Raw genomic sequence first — 21,412 nt, 5'->3', positions numbered from 1 at the left:
GAAAATATATAGTAGGCTTACTAGCCATGTGTTTATTTATGTCCTGGACCATTGTCCATTATTTGATTTTTACTTGTCGAAATTATGAGTTCGTACTTCGTCAATAAGTCCAAACCGCAAAAAACTTATACGGACACAAATTAATGAGAGAGTAAATTTTTATATCTTATGAGATATGACAGAAATTTGGGTAGACAAGAAATGTTGTCCACTATTATGGCACATTTAGAAAGATTTATGTTTTGTAGCATTTTTGCTAAGTTTTTGAACAGTAAGTGGCACAATAGTTAGATTTCTGTTTTTATATCTTATGAAAGATATGAGAAATAAAAAAGTAGAATATTAGAAAACCCATTATATAAAATGCATATACAAACTAAAACTGAATGTCTTTTTAAGTCATCTCGTCTCTGCCGTTCATATATATATATATATACTCACAAAATTCGACCCGGCCTCCTTTGAGCTCATACTTCCGCTGATCGTTCGTTCACTATGGAGATATTGCAATTCCACATTTTCACACCTGAAAACATGATTTCCACAAAACTGATAAAATTGAAGGATCGGCTTCTCGCCATCTACAGTTCAAATATAGACCGAGCCAATCCATCATACAGAATGCCAAACCAAAATTTCTAAAAATCTAGCTACTTTAGTAAACACATTCCATAAGACCATGTGATCATCATGATGCAATCGAAAATATTTCAGTAACATCATTGAAATATTTTATGTAGTTACCTCTGAACAGAAATAATGATTTACACTTTCGTAAACAAAGATAAACCATCTAGCCAAAGAAAACTTCTGCTTTGTTGTAAGACCTTGGGCCAGAGATTTTGTTGGCTTGTTAATGCAATAAGTTATTGAATTTTATGACGAATGCGTCCATAGTATTTTGAGCCGTCGATCTTCGTTTTGTGTCCCCGAGATCCACTTGTATAGATGCTGATCCAACGGTCATGTATCATTCGCTTCGAACTTAGGTTACCATCTTCAGTTTTTAAATTTCCTATCAAATGTTTCTTTTGCACGTTACAAAAAGAAAAAGAAAAAACAAAGAAACCAACGATTGGGGCGATAAAATCAAAGTAAAAGGTAACGCATGAACATTGTCGTCTTGTAGACTTGTTGGATTGTAGTAATGCATTGCCGCATTGGAGTCTTTAACGTACATAATTGTGTTATTATGCCTTTTACCAAAAAAAAAATTGTGTTATTACATTAGGAACACGAGTCACGAGATCCGGCATTAGTCATTGACTTATTGTTTGTTTCTACTTTTTGTTTGCTCTTAAATGTACAATTTTAGATGTGAAAAAAAAAAAAAAAAAAAAAATGTACAATTTTAGCTTACAATAATTCCGCTTTTGATTTCAGTTGTACTCTATACAGCTTGAATTAAGCATAAAGCATCTCAATTTACATCAACACACTGCACACGTGTGATTTTCATATTTAAATGATTGCAAATTTTGCAACTATATTGTATTAATTAAGAAAATTTTTATTTAATAAAAAAACTATATTTTATTAATTTGACTCTCGTATTTGTCAATATGTTATAAAAAACATAGATTCTGAAACTGTCCCAATGTATCATCAAGAATAGTTAACAAATGTGAATACCATCATACTAATCAGTTTATCAAAAATGTAGAAAAACAGTTGAAAAAATCAGTACGTTAGCAAAACTTGAAAACATTGTTACCATTACTACCACAATTTTATATTTTTTACATTATTAGACAACACTCATTTGAAGAAAAAAAAAACACTAAAGAAAAGGTGAATTAAGAAACAAGAAAATCGCGTATTCCAGCTTATTAATTATATTCAATTTTTATATTATTTTTCTTTGAAAGTAATTAACCAAATATGACAAAATAATTAAGTCAGCAAATACCTCATAAGTTAAATAGTAAAATATCCAGGCTAACCAAAAAAGGGGTAAAGTAATAAAACGGGCAAAAAGCAAAGCCGTTTTTTTCCTCTTTTCTCTATAAAGGCTCGTTCATGCACCAAACAAATATCCTATCTTAGTGACTTCAGAAAAAAAGAAACTTCAAAAATTTCTCTTCAATATAAGCCTCCGCAAGAAGTTTCTCAGAAACAGTTTTCTCAAGAAAAGACTTGAATTTTCCTCAAAATACCACAAAATTCTCTGACCTACCAAACAAATTAAACCCATATTACAGGATTTCTACAAAAACTAAAACTTAATAGAGAAGAATCAGATCTGAGAAAAAAAACTGCAATGTGTCTGGTGTGTTTATGTGATGAGGAAGAGACAGAGTTAGGGAGACAACAAGCACCTGGATCGTGTCCTTATTGTGGAGGTAAAGTGCAAATGCTTGATGTTGAAAGAAAATGGATGTTCTGTTTCGTTCCTCTTTGTTTCAAGATCAAGAGGAAGTACTTGTGTTCTTCTTGCGATCGTCGTCTCGTTTTGTATCATTAAAATAATAATATTGTAGTTTCTTTTTTTATTAATGTCCTTTCTTAATAATTAAAGTAAATTAATTAGCGTTTTAATCAAGGGAAATAATTTTAGTCGGTGGTTTTTGGTATGGTTAGTATATCTAGTCGTGTAAACCGACATTGATCTTTTAGAAGTGTTGTAGAACTCTCTCGATTCAAATTTGATGTACTTTTCCTTTGTCTTCAAGTGGCTTCTCAAGTCGATCCAAATTAAAATATATTCAATATTATATGTGTAATTGTGTTGTTAATGTAATGATGAATCTCAAGTTTGGTGTAATTTTGGCAATTTCTTTTTCTATATGATCAAATGTTCGAAACTAGATGCTCTCTAGTATCCATGACCTTGCAACTGAATTTGATTATCGGTCGTGTAATTTTGCATGCAAGTACGGGTGTCAATAAGCCTGATCTTCAATTCGATAGGTTTTTTCTGGACCGGTCAGTTGGTTTTTGTCGCGTCGGAAGTAAACATATCAAAATAAGGAGCAATATAGGCTGAATTTGAGGAGTCCAAAATATTAGATTGGACCCAAGTTAATGAAATGGTGTTGAATGTGGTGGCTATATTAGTTACGTTAACAACGTTACTATTTCCAAATTTATGGTTCACACATTAATTAAGATGATTAACGCACATTAATAGCATCAACTTAAAGAAACGTATCTGACATAATTTAAGCGTTATTTTGAAGTCCTTAATTTAAGAATTAAGATTATGAGCAGTCCAAACATCATTGTGTACCTTGCATTTATATTGTAGTAGCGTCGCATCCCTTAGTATCGGTACGATTACGATTCTGATAATTATAAAAAAAAATATATATATTTGAGAATAGTTTAAGAAAAGATAGAGATTGAATTGGGATGATATCATGATAATGTAATATTCGCTCGTGACTTACTTATGAGACGCAGAGAGGAAAAAGATCACAACTGATTCAGTCACATGCAAATGCAAATAATGACATCAGTGGTCAGTGGTTTATGTTGTTTTTTAGTCAGAACCGAAACTGTATTTTCTGAACATTTCAAATGCAAATAAATACAGGGAAAAGGAAAGAACAGCTCTTACTTTTGGGGGTTATAAACAGCTCTTATCTACTGAACATAATAATAGAAACAGCTCTTATCTATAGTATATTATAGCTTATATCAATTCTTTTATTTCTTTTAATAATATATAAGGAGATTTCGATAGGAATCTTGTAAATAGTTTCAGTATGTTGTTATTCTATTAATACTGTTAAGTTATTTTTGGATTGAAACATGTAAAAATCTGAAAACAAAAGCCTCACTGCCTCGGATGGCTCTTTGTAGCAACATAGTTTCATGATTCCTCGTAAAAGCTGGTTTAAGGTTTTAATTGTTTTAACGATCTATATATGTTATTCCTCATTATATATGTTATTCCTACCTAATATATTATTCTTATGAGAAATGTCCTGAACGAATTACATTTTTGTCAAGTAAAGCGTATTGATAAAATTAGGTAGAAGAAGTTATATACATACGTGAGGGTGGGCCAAAGTCGTATTTATTTCGGAAGCGTGTTAGTTAACATTAGATAACTCGTACCTGCGCAACAAGAAAGTTCAATATACTTTCGAAAATCAAGTGGCAAGTAGCGAAAACAAAACTTGTTTCAACAAGGGTTTTTGTCACCGGTTTCACATTATTGTAACCATCAAACGTAACGTCGCGAATACCATGTCTCCGGCGAAGAGCATCGACATGAGCAGTACCCATTTCATATGTAATATCAAAATTGTTTAAGTACTTATAAGAGTTAACTAATGTAGTAATTAAGATTTATCCCAAAAAATAAGTGATGAAAGTTATGCCCTCAAGTCTCAACAGCAGCATTAAAGTAAAAGAATTGATTGTTGGCGATATTTTTCTGTATTTCATTACTTAACACTATTTATTTTTTTAAAAAAAATTTGTTTTTAACCATTTGTATATATCTTTGGTAATTGAAAAGATAGAAAATTATGTAAAAAGTCTATGATACATGTATTTTTGGCCAACACAGTTTCAAATTCTCTAAAAGTATGCTTCTAGAAATTATGTTTGTATACGAAATGTATAGAAATTTCCATATACAGTGTTTGAGAAATTTGTGAAGAATCTATGATAAAAAGGTGTTCAGATACTTGTCTATTGTTAAGAGTTTTATATACATTTTTAAAAAATCACCTGCAAACAAAGAAACATAGCTGTTCGAGACAAATTATAATATTAGGCCTGAGATTTCGGTTAACCGTTCGGTTATCGGTTGGGTCCATTCGGTTTTGGTTCTTTCGGTTTTAAAATTTACTATCCATTCGGATATTTTGAAATTTCGGTTCGGTTTCGGTTCGGTTCCGGTTCTTTCGGTTTTAAAATTTAGTATCCATTCGGTTATTTTGTTAGGATATTTTCGGATATTTCGGTTATTTTTAGTATTTTCGGATATTTTTGGATATATTTCGTTTATTTTCGAGTATTTTTACTATTTTTATATATTTTTCAAGTATTTTTGATTATTTGGTCTATAAATAATTAATTATTTTGAAAATATAATTATATTTCGGATATTTCGGTTATCCAAAATATTTCGGTTTGGTATCGATTCGGTTACGGTTATTTCGGTTATAGAATTTAGTATCTATTCGGTTATTTTTAAATTTTCGGTTCGGTTCGGTTCTAATTTTTTTACTTCGGTTTCGGTTCAGTATATTCGGTTCGGTTTATTTGCCCAGGCCTAAATCTACTATACATTTTTGCAGCAGTTTTTGGGGTACCCAAATCGGGTCAAATTTGTTTATTTTTGACCCGGAAATCTTCAATCGGATCTTTCCTTAAATTTTGGCAAAATTAAAAAACGAAAATAATTAATAAAATATAAAATATATATACTTTCTCAACTAATTACTATATTTAAACGCTTTATTTATGATATATTCTCCACGATTTTTATAGATAAAGAAATCAAATATGATGATTTAATGCTAATATAACAAATTTGCACTAATTTCCTAAAACCTCTCAACCTAATTTAAACATAAATATATGATTCTTATTTCACTTTTATTTGATCTTATATTTATATTATTTTAAATTATTATAAAATATATAAATAGTTAGTAAATTTTAGTTTTTTTTTTTCTGCATATGTTACAATTCAAATTTTTTAAAACGGACATATATTACTCAATCGATGAATAAAAATATGTGTGTAATCTATATTAACATTTTTAAGAACAAATTGAGCATTTAATCATGTCGTTATTTTATTCAGACCCGAAATTGAGTCATTCAGATCTTTCTTTAATTTTTACAATTATCTAAAATGGGACAGTATATCACGGGTGAAATCCTAATTAGTATTTTAAGATACAATTATAAATTGTTTTTACGGGTTGGTCCAAAAACACACACTAATTTAAAAATATACATGGAAACTATTTGAAAGCAACTTTCAAATTAACTCGAATTATATGACATTTAAATAAAAGTGTTATTAAAAAAATAACAAAATGATGTTTAATTTCATTTTAGATTATATGGTTGGACGGGTTTGGGTCAATATTAATACGAGACAATATACCACAGGTGAAATCCTATAAATAACAAATCAAAATACAATTATACAATATTAAACACTAAACAAAACAAATACAACTTAAAATTTTTTATTTTAGATACAACGTATGTGACCCGCGGTATACAACAAAAAATATTATACACAATAAATTCATCAATTTATAAAAATAAAAAAATCAAATAATTAACCGCGGTGTATTATTTGATGACCATTGGGCTCTTACCTTTTTAATAACACTTTTATTTAAATGTGTTATTAAATACATTTAAATAAAAGTGTCATATCCTAGTTATATGTTAATCTCCCAAGATTTTGTATCATGTTATTACCCATTGGGCTCTTACCTTTTTTAATGACCATTGGGCTCTTACCTTTTTAATAACCCATTGGGCCTCAAGTGATGATTTAAGTTCAAGAAGCCGAAACTCACAAACCGGGTACATAATCCGGGTCGGGTTTAATTTGCACGCACCCGGAAAGAAACCCTAATTTTCCTCTAAATCCTTGTCTTGGTTCCAAGCAATTTTTGTCTTGAGCTCAAAATTTAACCCTAGCAGCAGAGCCTCCCTTAAACCCAGCTCTCTTAGCTCTCAAGGCTCGTCAATTGTTGATCTCTAGACCAGATATGGGCAACGAGAGCAAAACCTCGACTTTGGAATCGGAGCAGAAGGCTCTTCTTCTTCGTTCGATTGCTCAATACTTGGAGCTATGTGGGTTTTCCAAATGCTTCAAGAAACTTCTCTCCGAAGCTGAAATCGAGGTTTGTATATTCAATTTTCGAACTTTGGAGAAAAGACCAAAACTTTGTCCTTAATTGCTATGGAATTGATACTTTGGTGATATAGCATAGGATTCTTACAATAAATCTGCTGTTTTGTTAATTGTTTCAGAAGAAGGAATTGAACACTAGTTTACCTGATTTAGAGGATATTTTCAGCGAGTTTTTGAAGAAGAGGTAAGCTTGTTTCGCTTATTTTATATGTAACAAGATGTTCTTTATTCGAATTTAGTTGCATTGCATCATTTAGTTATGTTCTGTGTCTTGTAGAGATCATGAAGCTGCAGCTGGAAATACCGAGGCGAATGTAGTGGAAGGTGTAGAGAATGTGAAGAAGGAGAAGAAGAAGAAGAAGAAGAAGGAAACAAAGGTGGAAGTAACTGAGGAGGAGAAGGTTAAAGAGACTGATGCTGAGATCGATGATGGAGTTAAGGAGAAAAAGAAGAAGAAAAACAAGTCGAAATCTGTTGAGGCTGGTGATGATAAGGAGAAAGTTTCCAAGAAAAGGAAAAGATCAGAGCCTGAAGAGACTAAAGAAGAGACTGAGGATGATGATGAAGAATCAAAACGTAGGAAGAAGGAAGAGAATGTTCAAGAAACACCTGTTAAGGAGACTGAAACTAAGGAAAATGGAAATGTTGAGAAAAGCGAAATGAAATCAACAAATCAGAAGTCTGGAAAAGGGCTTTCTAACTCAAAAGAGGTATTTGCGTTTGCATCAGTTGACTCTTTTTTTGGGGGATCGAGGATTGTGTACTGATGTGTTTTTTTCACTTATTTACAGCCGAAGAAACCGTTTCAGAGGGTGAACGTTGATGAAATTGTGTTCACTGAACAAAGCAACTCGTACAATTCAAAGGTTCGATATAATCTTCATTGCTACTCCTTGTATAACAATCTTTGTTTTATTAATGCCTTTATTGAAGTTTGCTTCTCGTTGTCTTATAGCATGGTGCTGCATATGGCTATGGTCTTAAAGCTCAAGAGGTTCTCGGGCAAGTGAAAGGAAGGTAATGCTCCTCACCCTTTAGACTTATTGTATATCTAGAGTTATGCCTAGACAACGAGGCTCTAGGGTTGTTGAGTTTTGTAATTTCGGGTTTGAAAAATCATAACCAAAGTAAAACCTAGTATATTCCTCAGCCTTTGGACTTTGATTTAGGCTCATATCTTGATTTATTATATTTCATCTTCTTTTGGTTTAGGGGTTTCCGACATGAGAAGACGAAGAAGAAACGAGGAAGCTACAGAGGAGGAGAGATCGATCTTGAGTCACATTCGACTAAGTTTCCTAACTCAGACTCAGAAAATGAATGATTGATAAGCAAACAACACTGCCTTTTTCACATTGCTTCTTTTTTATTTATCTTTTTATTTTCTTTTGCTTTGATCATTTCAATACCCTAAAAGGGCTCAAGTTTTGTGTCCGTTAATCTTATAAGAACATGATTCAGTTTCAGTTTCTTGTTCACTAAATTGACTTCAAAGATTCTTGTTTTAATTACTGTTGAGTTTGAGCTTTGAAAATGAGAAATTGCTCAATGAGCTGGACTGGATCCTGGAAAATAGGGTTGAGTCAATATTTTCAGAACCAAACCGGACCGGTATGTCGAACAAGGGATTGTTCTTCTTGTTGAATAATAATAACTACACCATGATTACTTTTTAAACCGTTAAAAATTAATCAATCTCCGGTCCAGTTTTCAAAATATTGGTTTGGTTTAACTCGACTCAGGTTTTTGAACCGTATCTGGTGAGTTTCTGACCGGTCCTCATCAATTGACTTTTTTTGTGCATAGAATTTGAGCCGACATAGAGGTATACAGATATTTGTTGTACTTTGCATTTTGCAGACATAGGATAATTTAGGCCGACATATACATTTTGATGTTTATGTCTATTGGCTTACTAACCAAATATTCAATTATTTTTTATTCAAATCGTCTCCTCCTATTTTATGCACATGTTATTGCTAATGACTTGATTAGTGAGTTGTGCTTTATTCTATACTTTCTGATCAATTTTAGTTGAGAGTATTGTGAAGTAACGAGGCATATCTTTGTTATATTGGTCTCTTGCGTTTTCATTAGGCAAAGTGTTGTTTTTTTTTTGCCTTTACATATATGATATATCGATCTTGTTAATAAATTAGTGAAAGTTGATATTCGTTTAGTTTTTAAGTAAAACAAATATCGTTATAGAAAATATTATTTTTTGTCGGTCGGTTCTTTATGTTAACTTAATGCTTGTAAACTTTGGGTTGATGTTGTGAAAAAGCATCCAATGCTTGAAGTTGTGTTTTTTCTTTGTTACAAAATTTAGTTGTTGGAGTTAGTTGATGATAGGTATTTTCCTCAGACTTCTGTTATTCTTAAATTTTATATTCTCTTTCACTATTCATTAAATATCTCATAAGTGGAGAATTGGAGATCTAATCTAGTTTGGTATTATGTAACTTATGTTTACATCTAAATTATATATTGACCTTAGGCCACTATCCAATTAGCTTCTCGGACAATTCATTACATTCTTCGAATTATACCGTATGGTTGAAAGTAAAAGGAATCTAATGGTATGGCCGTGTCAACTCGTTTTTTGGTTCTATTCTCATCCGAATTTTTTCAGTTTAACTGATCAAAATTATACTATGTTCGACGACTACATTCATCCAAAATTAACTAAATTTCCCTTCATATAACCTTTTGTTATGAAAAACCTATATTTGATAAACGATTGAATTGCTGATTATTGTTTTAGTCGAACTGTATGGTATTAGATCAAGGCATTTAAAATTTATATTCTACACGAATTATAAATTTAAAATGATCATTTTTTGTTGAATTTAGTTATGCTTATTCCTATTAAAATGGACCTACCTGTTTGTTTTCAACTTTTCATGATCACGATTTAAAAAAAAAGTAGGTAAGAAATCAGATATTTGCTAAAATACAGATTAAAAATGTCTAAAAAAATATTGTTGACAAGAAAAATGTTCAAAAGTATGTTTGGGTGTGAATATATGGTCCCAAAAATTCATAATTTAGGGTTGATAATATTTGTTATATCACATCCTACCAATAATTTCTTCTAGATTACGAAATTAACCCCTGCTTTTTATTTCTTATTACTAAAAGTAATATGAAATGACAACGACGTGATTAAGAATAGCCAGACGATGAAAAAATGACGGAAAATATAAAAAATTATCAAAAATAGAGAAATGAATAATACACAAATGTTTTAAAACAAAAACTAAAGGACTGTTCTGAATACTGATGAATATATAAGAAATTAACTACTAATAAAACATGACATTTGAGTTTCGACTAGATAATTCTCTGATTTGAACAAATCACGCGAGTATATCTTATACTAATTCGCTCTGGAAAAAACTAATTAAAGTCTGTCCATAAGAGATATTCTTATAGTCAATATAGTGGTTCTTTAAAGTTTACTATATACATAAATTAATCTATCAATTGATTCGTATAAGAACGAATATTGATTCTCCTATTGGCCGACGTGAAATAAACCTTTAGTTACTTTGTTTTTTCTGCTTCTTTAATGGACCAATAAGAAAAGAACATGGTCGTTGACAAGAAGAAAGACGCAAAGGAAGAAGTAAACAAAATTCATGACATAATAAAGACATTTTTAACTTAACTCTTTCTTGATTATTCCTCCTCTTGTGAACATTATTTTAGATAGAAGTAAACAAAATTCATGACATAATAAGACATTTTAGCTTAACTATCTCTTGACTTTTCCTTAGCATATCTCCTCTCTCGTGAACATTCTTAATTTTGAAGTATAAATATCCTTTCTTTTTTTTTGGTAAAAATAAATAAATAAATATCCTTTCTGTTTCCTTCATTTTCATTAACGGGATCAACGTAACAGGTTACAAAGTCATTGGTTATATTTTCATTTAATGAAAGTATTATAAAAAATCTAGGCAACATATATATATATATATATATATATATATATATATATATAAAAAGAAATATAACCAATCTCTTAATTATTCTCTTTTGTTCGTAGACTATCTTTCGCCAAGGGAGCATCACAAGTGTTTCGATCCCGTTTGCTAAACGCAAATTGCACCGTTGATATACATTTTTCCAGTAGTCGAATTTTCAGATGGGTTTCTCGATGATTTGATTCAACGAGAAGCAATAACCTAATATATATTACTTTTATAAGTCACATATGTACGGATAGATGTATAATGACTAGACTGATTTAAGTGAAGAATTATATGTTCTTGTACTTGAATAAAGAAGTGGTTGTTCGATGATCATATTTAATATTCTTGCGATCTTACCTTTCTGTTTGTTTCTACTGCATGGGACTAGTAATGTCATTTTCAGTAAATTATTTTCATTTATGTCCCATTGATGATTTTGAATAGTTTCGGAAACTAAGAAACCGTCTAAAAGTAGAATGATTTATTTTTTCACAATCTTAAAATAAATGAATACTATAAGAAACTGATATTGAGCTAAAAATTTGCTCTACCGAAGAGATTAATCTAGTAATAAAAGTTCATAAAAATTCAGTCGGTTTGCAATGCCACGTAAAGAATCATATTTCTAGTAAATCGACACGTCATCAATAAGACCAAAAGAGCTTCACACGTCAGAAAGTATTAAATACAAAATATGACGTTAAATATTAAAAAGAAACCTAGCTGTCTGTACACGTGGCAGCATTATAATTCCCGACCTTTGTTTTATTTTCTTTTGTTTTTCTAGGGTTTTCTCGCCTGTCTAATCCATTTTCTTTATTCGACATAATAATAATAATATCACACACAAATCATTATTGTTGGTTAATTTAATAATAATATCTGGCTATTATTCTAATAATTGAGATATTCTGTCACAAATCTTAATCTATTGTTACACTTTACAGGTGCTTCTACTTAGTGGTGTCGAAAGCTTTACAGGAACTCCTCTACGCGTAATTTTAAAAAAGGAGACCCCATTATGATCTTTTCTATATAAGTACAATCTCTTAATATTAAAGTAAATTTTCTTTTTTGTAAATTATATTCTTAGTGAATCGTTTATTCGTTTCTCATACGTGGAAATGAACATGATATTGAGTAGGAATCGCTTCTTATTAACGTCTCCGAAATACAAAACATTTAGTTCATCGTTCACACGACGTTTCGTTTCACTTTCCGTGTTTCCGCGTTCTTTAAAACGCAATTTACCATTTATCGATTCGGCAATTTTTAGTGGATAGACTAATAAAACAATTAATTAGAATGGTGACTAATAAACGAATTATTCGTAATGTTTGTTATATATTGAAGCAGTCGGTGCATAAAGACGAAAAATGTGTTGATGTTATGTACTTATACCAGGGCTCTATTAATAGTAAGCGATAACGAAAACATACTAACTAAAATGTATTCACAAGTAAACAATGCCAAAGTTAAGTAGTATAGTCCAAAGTTCAAATATACTCTGTCTTTTTTTTTGTCAACAAGTTCAAATACTCTTTGTTTATATTATAAACATTTTATCTATGGGTTCGAACTCGGAAATACAGTGAGAGAAAAATTTGGGGGTTAAGGACACCAGAGTATTCAAATTTTTTTTTTCTTTTTCTATTTGTTAGTAAATGCAAATTTCCAAGGTAATCTGAGAAATAATGTAATACATTAATCTATTTGTTAGTAAATGCAAATTTCCAAGGTAATCTGAGAAATAATGTAATACATTAATACTTATGTGACTCCACAGGTGCACGTAGTCAAACTTTTATTCAATTTATTAATATAGTCTTAATTTCCAAAATAATTTGTTTGATATTTACTTAATAAAATTAGATGATATGACACATATTTATAAAATTTCAGCTATTTAAATGTTACTTCTAAATAATCTAAAAAACTGGTAAAAAATATGAAGGAAAGTTTTTGTTAACCTTATCTATTTCATTACTTCTTTTTATTTTTTTTCTTTTTCTTTCATTAGATAGAGTCCTTTTAATTAAAGTAACAAACTAATAATCCATAGATTTATTTAACGAAAAAAATAAAAAGGAAATTGATTGCAATAGGCAATAGCATTTAATTAGCGCGTGCCACGTAGCTTAGTTTCCAAGAAAATGGAAATTACCAATAACCGGCCCAAGAACTCCTCTAATTTAGTTACCCATTAACCCTAGATCTATATATTTGTTCACTACTGTTTCATCCCAAGCTTTAGAGAGAGAGAGAGATCATTCTAAAAGTTTCCCGGCGAGAACGAAATACATTCTCCGGCGAATTAACCGGAATTTTCGCTCCAGGTAAAAATCGAGTTGTTTCTCGTCTCGATTTTCGCTTCAACCGACTAAGAAACGAGTTCCGGATTTCGAGAATATAGCCTAATTAAAGTATTACTAATAAAAATTTAATTATTATTTTGGGTGTAAATTAAAAATTTGCAGTATTGGTCGCTTTGTCTCCTTTTGTTCTTCTTCTTTAGTCTTACTTATTTTGAATTTTTGTTGACTACTACTGGACTAACCGTTCCTGAGCGTTTTTCTCGTGGTGGGAGTGATTTCGTGTTCATCGGTTTTTTTTTTTTTTTTATTCGATTTTACATGATATTGTTGTGATTCAAGGCTAATGTTATGGATTTTTGAAGAAATCTGAGAAAATTTCTGTGGTTTATTGTCTTCTCTCACAGTTTGTTTTGTCGCACTTGTTTATTTTCTCTGGATTTTTCCCGGAGAGAAGATACTTTGTTTCGAAGAGATATTTATCTTTTTTCTTTTTCCATGAGAAATTGCTTTTTTCCTGCTTGATATTTCACGTGGTTGTCGAAAGCAGAAGCAACCTTTAAACAGAAAACTTACTTATCTTATAATTTTTTTTTTGTTTTGTTCTCAGTGTTTTTTGAGATTTAGGGATTTAGAGTGGTTCTTCTCTCTTGCGACTGCAACAATGACGAGTCTCTTGAAGCCATCGCCGGGACGACGCCGGGGAAGCGATTTGGAGTCGGGTAAGAGTGATAACGCCGACTCCGATAGCGATACTTTCTACATCCCCTCGAAGAATGCTTCAATTGAGCGGCTTCAACAGTGGAGAGTAAGACACCTAGTTCCTTTTTTCAGATGCCGTTTGTTTGCTTTTTATGAACAATTGTTTTATGGCTTTTCGATATGAATGCTTGTTTATATGTAAATCAGTGTTTTCGTTGTTTGTTATTTCGGGATTGGTTTGTTCTGTATGTTTGAGCTAACAATGAATGGTGTTTATTACAGAAAGCTGCTCTGGTTCTCAATGCCTCCCGAAGATTCCGTTACACCTTGGACTTGAAGAAGGAGCAAGAAACGAGGGAAATGCGACAGAAGATCAGAAGTCATGCTCATGCTCTCTTGGTAAATTTGTCTGGCAGCTAGTTAATCATATGTCTCCTCTATCATGAGATTGTGCATTTTAGTGATTAGCCTCTTCTATTTCTTTGTTAGGCTGCGAATCGTTTTATGGATATGGGACGCGAGCAAGGTAATTTTGGCTAACTGTGTACTTTGGTGCTGTGCATTATCTGGTTCTGAATGTGGGAGAAGACAGTCTTTATGTATGACCTTGTTCATGTGTTCTTTTTCTCTCTTCAGGAGGTGAAAAAACAACAGCGCCTGCAACTCCGGCTGGTGATTTTGGAATTACACCTGAACAGCTTGTGATAATGTCAAAGGATCACAACACTGCTTCCCTGGAGCAATATGGAGGGGTAAGTTTTCTGTCATGAAACGTGCTTATGTCTGGTTTTTGTTATAGCTTGTCTCTAATTAACTTATTGGTATGCATGTATTTGTTGCATCAGGCTCAAGGATTGTCAAATTTGCTCAAGACAAATCCAGAGAAAGGTATCAGTGGAGATGATGATGAGTTGCTAAAGCGCAAGACCGTTTATGGATCAAACACCTATCCTCGCAAGAAAGGCAAAGGGTTTCTGGTATGAAGATGCATATTTATTATTAGCTCTATGCTACAAGTTAGGTTTTCTCTGCTCACTTTCTTATAAAGCGTGTTGGTTTTTTGTTAATCATTACAGAGGTTTCTTTGGGATGCTTGCCATGATCTCACCTTGATCATTTTAATGGTTGCTGCAGTAGCGTCTTTAGCACTTGGGATAAAAACAGAGGTTTGTGATGAAATTAATCAACTAAATTTGGATCCTCCCTCTTTCCCCCGGTGTAATGTCACCTCCAAATTAACCTTGGTCTTACATAATCTTAGCTAATTTGGATAACAATCATTGACAGGGTATCAAAGAAGGATGGTATGATGGAGGAAGCATTGCATTTGCTGTGATTCTTGTGGTTGTTGTGACAGGTAATTTTAACTTGTTTAACTTTTTTTTTTTTGTGTCAACAAACTTGTTTAATATAATAATTTTGATAATGACTCTTACTGTTATTTTGATGCTTTCTTCTCCTTTGCAGCTGTCAGTGACTACAAACAGTCGCTCCAGTTTCAAAACTTGAATGATGAAAAGAGAAACATACATCTGGAGGTATAAATTTGCCCCACTGATACTTCTCCTCATACACTCTTTTTCTTGTTTCCTTCTTAGTTACACTACACTTTCTGTTGATTGCTGCACAGGTGTTAAGAGGTGGAAGACGAGTGGAAATTTCGATCTATGACATAGTGGTGGGTGATGTCATACCCCTCAACATTGGCAATCAGGTAAGTGATTTATTCTTCTCCTTTAAATTTTGTTTTTGTCCATATTACCGTGTCTAATCGAAATTGAAAATTATCTTTAGGTTCCTGCGGATGGAATCCTGATAGCTGGCCACTCTCTTGCCATTGATGAGTCTAGCATGACTGGAGAGAGCAAAATAGTGTGTTTTTGTTTCTTGTCATAGTGAAATTGTTGATTTTCTCGTGTCTTCTTGGTATAACTCTTTAAGTGTCGATTTCCCTGTCATTGCCAGGTTAACAAAGACGCCAACAAGGACCCATTCTTAATGTCTGGCTGTAAAGTGGCAGATGGAAATGGTTCTATGCTGGTAGGATTACGGCCTAGTTTTTCTTGTTCCTTAGCAGAATTGATCTCTCAGGAGATAGTTGTTATTCTCTTCCATTTGTGTGATATGTATGTTATTTTTTTTTCTGCAAGGTTACTGGTGTTGGAGTCAACACTGAATGGGGATTGCTGATGGCCAGTATTTCTGAAGACAATGGTGAAGAAACTCCATTGCAGGTTGGTATCTTAAACCATTGTTAATGTAAGCTTTAAATTTTTACAAATCGAGCTAATCTTTGACTTGCTTGAACCAGGTGCGCTTAAATGGGGTAGCTACTTTTATTGGTTCAATTGGCTTAGCGGTCGCTGCTGCTGTTCTAGTGATTCTTCTGACTCGGTATGAATGCTATCTTTGCTGCTTATTATTTTGGAACTCGGCCATATCATGTTCACTGCAGGAGAACGATTCTAGTTGACATTATGCGAATTTTGTATGTTGTCCTCTTTATTTTTCAGATATTTCACCGGTCACACTAAAGCCGCTAATGGAGGTCCTCAATTTGTTAAAGGCAAGACAAAAATCGGTCATGTAGTTGATGATGTGATCAAAGTCCTTACCGTAGCGGTATGTTTCCTAGTTAACCATCTTAGTATAATAGGGATTCGGGATCCAGCAGTAAATATCTGTAATTTTCATTAGTAATGCTAATACTCGGCTATTGCTGCAGGTTACAATTGTCGTAGTGGCAGTTCCTGAGGGTCTTCCATTGGCTGTTACTTTAACGTATGTATTTCCTATCTTGGCTATATCAGACCTTTTAGTTTACTTCTCTTTGCTGATTATATTTGCTTTTCTTGTATTTGTTTTCAGCCTTGCCTATTCAATGAGGAAAATGATGGTAGATAAGGCTTTGGTATGATTATTTGACCTTCTCTCTATCCTTCTTCTGGTTGGGAGGGAACAATATATATGATTCTTTTAGTATTTCTATTATATAGCATGACAAAGAGTTGACGTGCAGGTGAGGAGGCTATCTGCTTGCGAGACAATGGGCTCTGCCACCACTATTTGCAGCGATAAAACTGGAACACTAACTTTGAATCAGGTGTGTTTTGTGTTTACAAATCTGAGTTCGCTCCATGTTAGAGTAAGACTCAAGTGAACAGTTTCGCCACTTGATGATACTAAATGTTTTTTATTTTATTTTAAAGATGACAGTGGTCGAGTCGTATGCTGGGGGCAAAAAAACAGATACTGAACAATTGCCAGCAACTATCACTTCGTTAGTTGTTGAAGGAATATCTCAAAACACAACTGGTAGTATTTTTGTCCCAGAGGTAAGTTTTAAGCTTTGATATTCTGTCTGAAGGATCAGACTTTCTAGATAAGTTCCTTAACATTGCTTCTTTGTTGAGAAGACAAGACTCATGGGATTTTATTTGCTGACAGGGCGGCGGTGATTTAGAATACTCTGGTTCACCAACAGAAAAGGCCATTCTTGGCTGGGGAGTTAAGGTTTAATTTTTAACTTTTTATTGTTTTCTAGTTCGAAATTTTATACCTATGAATTGAAGAGTGATATGTGTTTTTTCTCTTTCAGCTGGGAATGAATTTTGAGACAGCCAGGTCGCAGTCTTCAATCCTTCATGCTTTTCCATTTAACTCAGAGAAGAAACGTGGTGGTGTTGCTGTAAAAACGGTAAATGTCTGCAGCCTAAAATGTAGATACTATGTGTTTTTGGGGTAGAAAATCAGTTTTCTTGATCTCTTTCTTAGCTGAGGAATTTTTGTACTCTATTTCTATAAGGTTGCGTGAAAGATATAAACGTGCAGGTCTACTCTAGTCGAAATAATATCTATGCAGACTCTACATAAGCACAATTCAGTTTTTTTTTTTTTTTTCCCTGACTTTTTCTTCTCTTCGATATTTCTTTTCAGGCTGATGGTGAAGTTCATGTTCACTGGAAAGGAGCTTCTGAAATTGTCCTGGCATCATGCAGAAGCTACATCGATGAGGATGGTAATGTGGCACCAATGACTGATGACAAGGTTTGTGAAAAGTCTAATTTATTAACCTCCGAACTCATATGTATTTGTTTGAATCTGTGATTAGCCTTTGGGTTGTCATGATGCTTAGCCCACTCCAATTTCTTTGATGTTACCAGGCATTGTTTTTCAAGAATGGCATTAACGATATGGCTGGAAGAACCTTACGATGTGTTGCACTCGCCTTTAGAACCTATGAGGCTGAAAAGGTCCCAACAGGCGAAGAGCTCTCAAAGTGGGTACTCCCAGAGGATGACCTTATTTTATTAGCTATAGTAGGCATAAAGGTGAGGATCGATGGGTTTGTTCATTATGTACATATTGGCATGTTGTTACTTTATTTGTGGTATTGTGGCTCTCGTCCTTTGAGATCAATTTCGGTTTACTGCTTCACCTATCATAGTATTCCATTATAGGCAATTTTTTTTTATAGATCAGACAACAACCCGCATGTCATGTCCTGCATTATTCTTGGTAGAGTTTCTTATCGAAATGTTTGAAATGTGCACAGGATCCATGTAGACCAGGAGTCAAAGATTCTGTTCAGTTGTGTCAAAATGCTGGTGTCAAGGTAATTCTTTTGTTCGATTTAAAAAAAAAAAAAAAAAACAGAAAGACAAGTGACAGAAATTTATTGTTTACTTCATGATATCTGTGGGTTTTCAGGTTCGTATGGTTACTGGTGACAACGTCCAAACTGCCAGGGCTATTGCCTTGGAATGTGGAATATTAACTTCAGATTCAGATCTCTCTGAGCCTACTCTCATTGAAGGAAAATCATTCCGTGCGATGACTGATGCAGAAAGGGACAAGATTAGTGACAAAATATCGGTACTGTTCTCAACACTGCTTTTTAATTATTAAGTTTGAATGTGTTGGTATGTACATACTTTGAATGTCTTAGTCTCATTCTATGGGGAGGTTTGGCCTGTCACCAGGCTTCACCCAATCCAGATATTCTCGTTGAACATCAGATGCATCAGTTTATTGTAATATGATGTAGTAGTAACAGCCTAAATCGAAATTGACTTTGTTGTTACTCCACATGTGAAGGTTATGGGCCGATCATCGCCCAATGACAAACTTCTGCTGGTACAATCTCTGAGACGACAAGGGCATATTGTTGCAGTCACCGGGGATGGGACAAATGATGCTCCTGCATTGCACGAGGTATAGTAATTCTCAAGCAGTTGAAGCAATTTACTGAAATTTAAACTGATAATGTCGAAATCTACATCTACGAAAGTTTCTTTTGGCCATGTGTTTTGTCTATATATACTCAGAGAGCCGATCATTATCTCATTGGTGTTAATTTTTTTGAGTGGATTCAGGCAGATATTGGTCTTGCTATGGGAATAGCGGGAACAGAAGTGGCTAAGGAGAGTTCGGACATCATCATCTTGGATGACAACTTTGCTTCAGTTGTCAAGGTTTATTCAAATTCACTTTTCTCTACTTTATAGATTCATTTGTTGGATTAAGGTCTGCAAGACTCATAAATCCTTGCTTCATTAGAAAATTTATTGTGAATCCATTATCCATGTAAATTTTGGGCAAATCCAAGAATGCATTTTCGTAATTCAATCTGTTGCTATTTGGTACTCAACCTTAAACTGGTGGTGGCTTCTGATATATAGGTTGTTCGCTGGGGACGATCAGTGTACGCCAACATTCAGAAATTCATCCAATTTCAGCTCACAGTCAATGTCGCCGCTCTCATAATTAACGTTGTAGCTGCTATTTCGAGTGGTGATGTTCCACTTACCGCTGTGCAGGTTTGAGTGTCTGTTGCAGTTAGCTCTTTTCAGATCTCAATCTCTAAATATTGTATAGTTATGCTCATACATTTGCGTTTTCTTCTAACATACAGCTTCTCTGGGTTAATCTGATAATGGACACTCTTGGAGCATTGGCTTTGGCTACTGAACCACCCACTGATCACCTCATGGGGAGGCCTCCAGTTGGCAGAAAGTACTGTTTTTGCAGCTTTCATTCAAACTTAAATAACACATATGGTTTTGTAGACATACTTATTGTTGTTTTATTTGCTTTGACTTCTTTTTGCAGAGAACCTCTTATTACCAACATCATGTGGAGAAACTTGTTGATCCAGGTATAAAATCAGTGAATAGACTTTCTGATTATTTGAAATCACCCCCTCTTATATATTAATAAAAAGTTGAAATATATATCTTTCAGGCTATCTATCAAGTGAGTGTATTGTTAACACTCAATTTCCGAGGCATAAGCATACTTGGCCTGGAGCATGAAGAGCATGCACACGCCACCAGAGTGAAGAACACAATAATCTTCAACGCCTTTGTTCTCTGCCAAGTGAGTTAATTAAATCTAAGTCTTCTCTTACTGTATAAAAACCAGAATGTCAACTGTATATGTTAATCAAACTCTATGTTAACAGGCTTTCAATGAGTTCAATGCTCGTAAACCAGATGAGAAGAACATCTTCAAAGGTGTGATCAAGAATCGTCTCTTTATGGGAATAGTTTTCATAACTCTCGTCCTCCAGGTAAATACTAATTTGGTGTATCACAAAAGCATTGTAATTTACATTTCATAAACTCTAACTTCTTCCACACTAAATCAAAACCGTCTTATTTTTTCGTTTGCCAGGTTATCATTGTTGAGTTCCTCGGTAAATTTGCTTCCACCACGAAACTTAACTGGAAACAATGGCTAATCTGTGTTGGCATCGGTGTTATCAGGTCACTTTCATTATAATATTGTTTACAGCTAAAAATGTTGAAACATAACTAACGTTTTAGTTGAACCTTTGTAAATTGACCAGTTGGCCACTTGCTTTGGTCGGGAAATTTATTCCGGTGCCGGCAGCTCCTTTAAGCAACAAACTGTCAGCACTGAAATGCTGGGGCAAGAAGAAAAAGTCTTCTGGAGAAGGTAATAATAACTTACAGCTTGTGATTACTCCATTAATTCATGTGAAAATTCCGGTTTGGTTATCTTGTATAGTAGGACTTGTTCTGAATTTAAACTAGTAAGGATTTGGCTAGATTATGCAGGGGACTGAAATGAAATTGAAGTTTGAAAATCATGATTTGAGAATTAACGAGTTCGATTTTTTTTCTCAGGTTCACTCTGATGTGGAGGCCGGTTTATCTCAAGACACTCGTGAACTTGTTTGATACTTTTTTAGGACTAACAAAAAAGGCGTTTGGTTTGGTATGGATTTATTGATATTTTTCGGAAACCGCTTAAGTACAGTTTTCGGGGTTTGTTGGTCGGGCAAATTTGGATTTCTGGTTTTCTTTTTTGGTCTTTTTATCTTTCTGTAATATGATCGACTACCTTTCGAATCATTACTGGGTAAAGATTTTAACCAAGAAATCAAAATTCGAAAAAAATGGAAAACGTTTACTTCTGTGTGACCCAGTTATTCAAGTGGCAAAGTGTTCTTGACCAATTTATTACATCTTTTTGAAACGGTTAAATATAAAATAAAATTTTACTCTCATGAGAAAACTGAGAACAGTGAATATCGTAACTTGGAAGTAAAT

General features: G+C 33.3%; 3 protein-coding genes and 1 long non-coding RNA gene across 4 annotated transcripts; 3 read left to right on the top strand and 1 right to left on the bottom strand.

Annotated features, from left to right (window-relative positions):
* Window positions 1-338: 338 nt before the first annotated feature.
* Window positions 339-822, bottom strand: LOC110228931. The gene is made up of 2 exons (XR_002332433.1): window positions 745-822; window positions 339-526 (listed from the first exon to the last, which is right to left on the bottom strand). It is a non-coding gene; the product is annotated as an uncharacterized LOC110228931 (long non-coding RNA).
* A 1,152-nt stretch (window positions 823-1,974) lies between these two features.
* On the top strand, window positions 1,975-2,764 carry LOC9300576. The gene has a single exon (XM_021022993.1). The coding sequence runs from the start codon at window positions 2,261-2,263 to the stop codon at window positions 2,462-2,464; it is 204 nt and encodes a 67-aa protein (XP_020878652.1). The 5' UTR covers window positions 1,975-2,260; the 3' UTR covers window positions 2,465-2,764.
* Window positions 2,765-6,514: 3,750 nt separating this feature from the next.
* On the top strand, window positions 6,515-8,393 carry LOC9302259 (nucleolar and coiled-body phosphoprotein 1). Its single transcript, XM_002866139.2, has 6 exons — window positions 6,515-6,833; window positions 6,964-7,028; window positions 7,122-7,554; window positions 7,636-7,710; window positions 7,800-7,861; window positions 8,057-8,393. The coding sequence occupies exons 1-6, from the start codon at window positions 6,699-6,701 to the stop codon at window positions 8,166-8,168; spliced, it is 882 nt and encodes a 293-aa protein (XP_002866185.1). The 5' UTR covers window positions 6,515-6,698; the 3' UTR covers window positions 8,169-8,393.
* A 4,597-nt stretch (window positions 8,394-12,990) lies between these two features.
* On the top strand, window positions 12,991-21,283 carry LOC9302258 (calcium-transporting ATPase 8, plasma membrane-type). The gene is made up of 35 exons (XM_021030127.1): window positions 12,991-13,157; window positions 13,744-13,941; window positions 14,118-14,234; window positions 14,325-14,361; window positions 14,472-14,587; window positions 14,681-14,812; window positions 14,912-15,001; window positions 15,123-15,192; window positions 15,303-15,373; window positions 15,466-15,549; window positions 15,630-15,707; window positions 15,801-15,875; window positions 15,986-16,069; window positions 16,147-16,229; window positions 16,349-16,457; window positions 16,561-16,616; window positions 16,704-16,746; window positions 16,855-16,938; window positions 17,045-17,170; window positions 17,283-17,348; window positions 17,434-17,532; window positions 17,772-17,882; window positions 17,999-18,166; window positions 18,391-18,450; window positions 18,546-18,710; window positions 18,933-19,049; window positions 19,211-19,309; window positions 19,517-19,654; window positions 19,750-19,850; window positions 19,947-19,992; window positions 20,079-20,213; window positions 20,299-20,406; window positions 20,511-20,602; window positions 20,686-20,795; window positions 20,987-21,283. Exons 2-35 carry the CDS (start codon window positions 13,798-13,800, stop codon window positions 20,995-20,997), a joined length of 3,225 nt encoding a protein of 1,074 aa, XP_020885786.1. The 5' UTR covers window positions 12,991-13,157; window positions 13,744-13,797; the 3' UTR covers window positions 20,998-21,283.
* Window positions 21,284-21,412: the final 129 nt, after the last annotated feature.

Source organism: Arabidopsis lyrata, assembly GCF_000004255.2.
Source record: "Arabidopsis lyrata subsp. lyrata unplaced genomic scaffold ARALYscaffold_8, whole genome shotgun sequence".
Classification (NCBI taxonomy): domain Eukaryota; kingdom Viridiplantae; phylum Streptophyta; class Magnoliopsida; order Brassicales; family Brassicaceae; genus Arabidopsis; species Arabidopsis lyrata.
Note: the sequence above shows the minus strand (reverse complement) of the source record. Positions and strands in the feature narration are given on the sequence as shown.

What these genes read in the sequence shown, in the direction of transcription:
- LOC9300576 (XM_021022993.1), top strand. Translation starts at nt 2,261, where the DNA reads ATGTGTCTGGTGTGTTTATGTGATGAGGAAGAGACAGAGTTAGGGAGA.
- LOC9302259 (XM_002866139.2), top strand. Translation starts at nt 6,699, where the DNA reads ATGGGCAACGAGAGCAAAACCTCGACTTTGGAATCGGAGCAGAAGGCT. An exon ending in TCTCCGAAGCTGAAATCGAG is followed by an intron (nt 6,834 to 6,963) that starts GTTTGTATATTC and finishes TAATTGTTTCAG; the next exon opens with AAGAAGGAATTGAACACTAG. An exon ending in GCAACTCGTACAATTCAAAG is followed by an intron (nt 7,711 to 7,799) that starts GTTCGATATAAT and finishes GTTGTCTTATAG; the next exon opens with CATGGTGCTGCATATGGCTA.
- LOC9302258 (XM_021030127.1), top strand. Translation starts at nt 13,798, where the DNA reads ATGACGAGTCTCTTGAAGCCATCGCCGGGACGACGCCGGGGAAGCGAT. An exon ending in TCAAAGTCCTTACCGTAGCG is followed by an intron (nt 16,458 to 16,560) that starts GTATGTTTCCTA and finishes CTATTGCTGCAG; the next exon opens with GTTACAATTGTCGTAGTGGC. An exon ending in GTCAAAATGCTGGTGTCAAG is followed by an intron (nt 18,451 to 18,545) that starts GTAATTCTTTTG and finishes GTGGGTTTTCAG; the next exon opens with GTTCGTATGGTTACTGGTGA.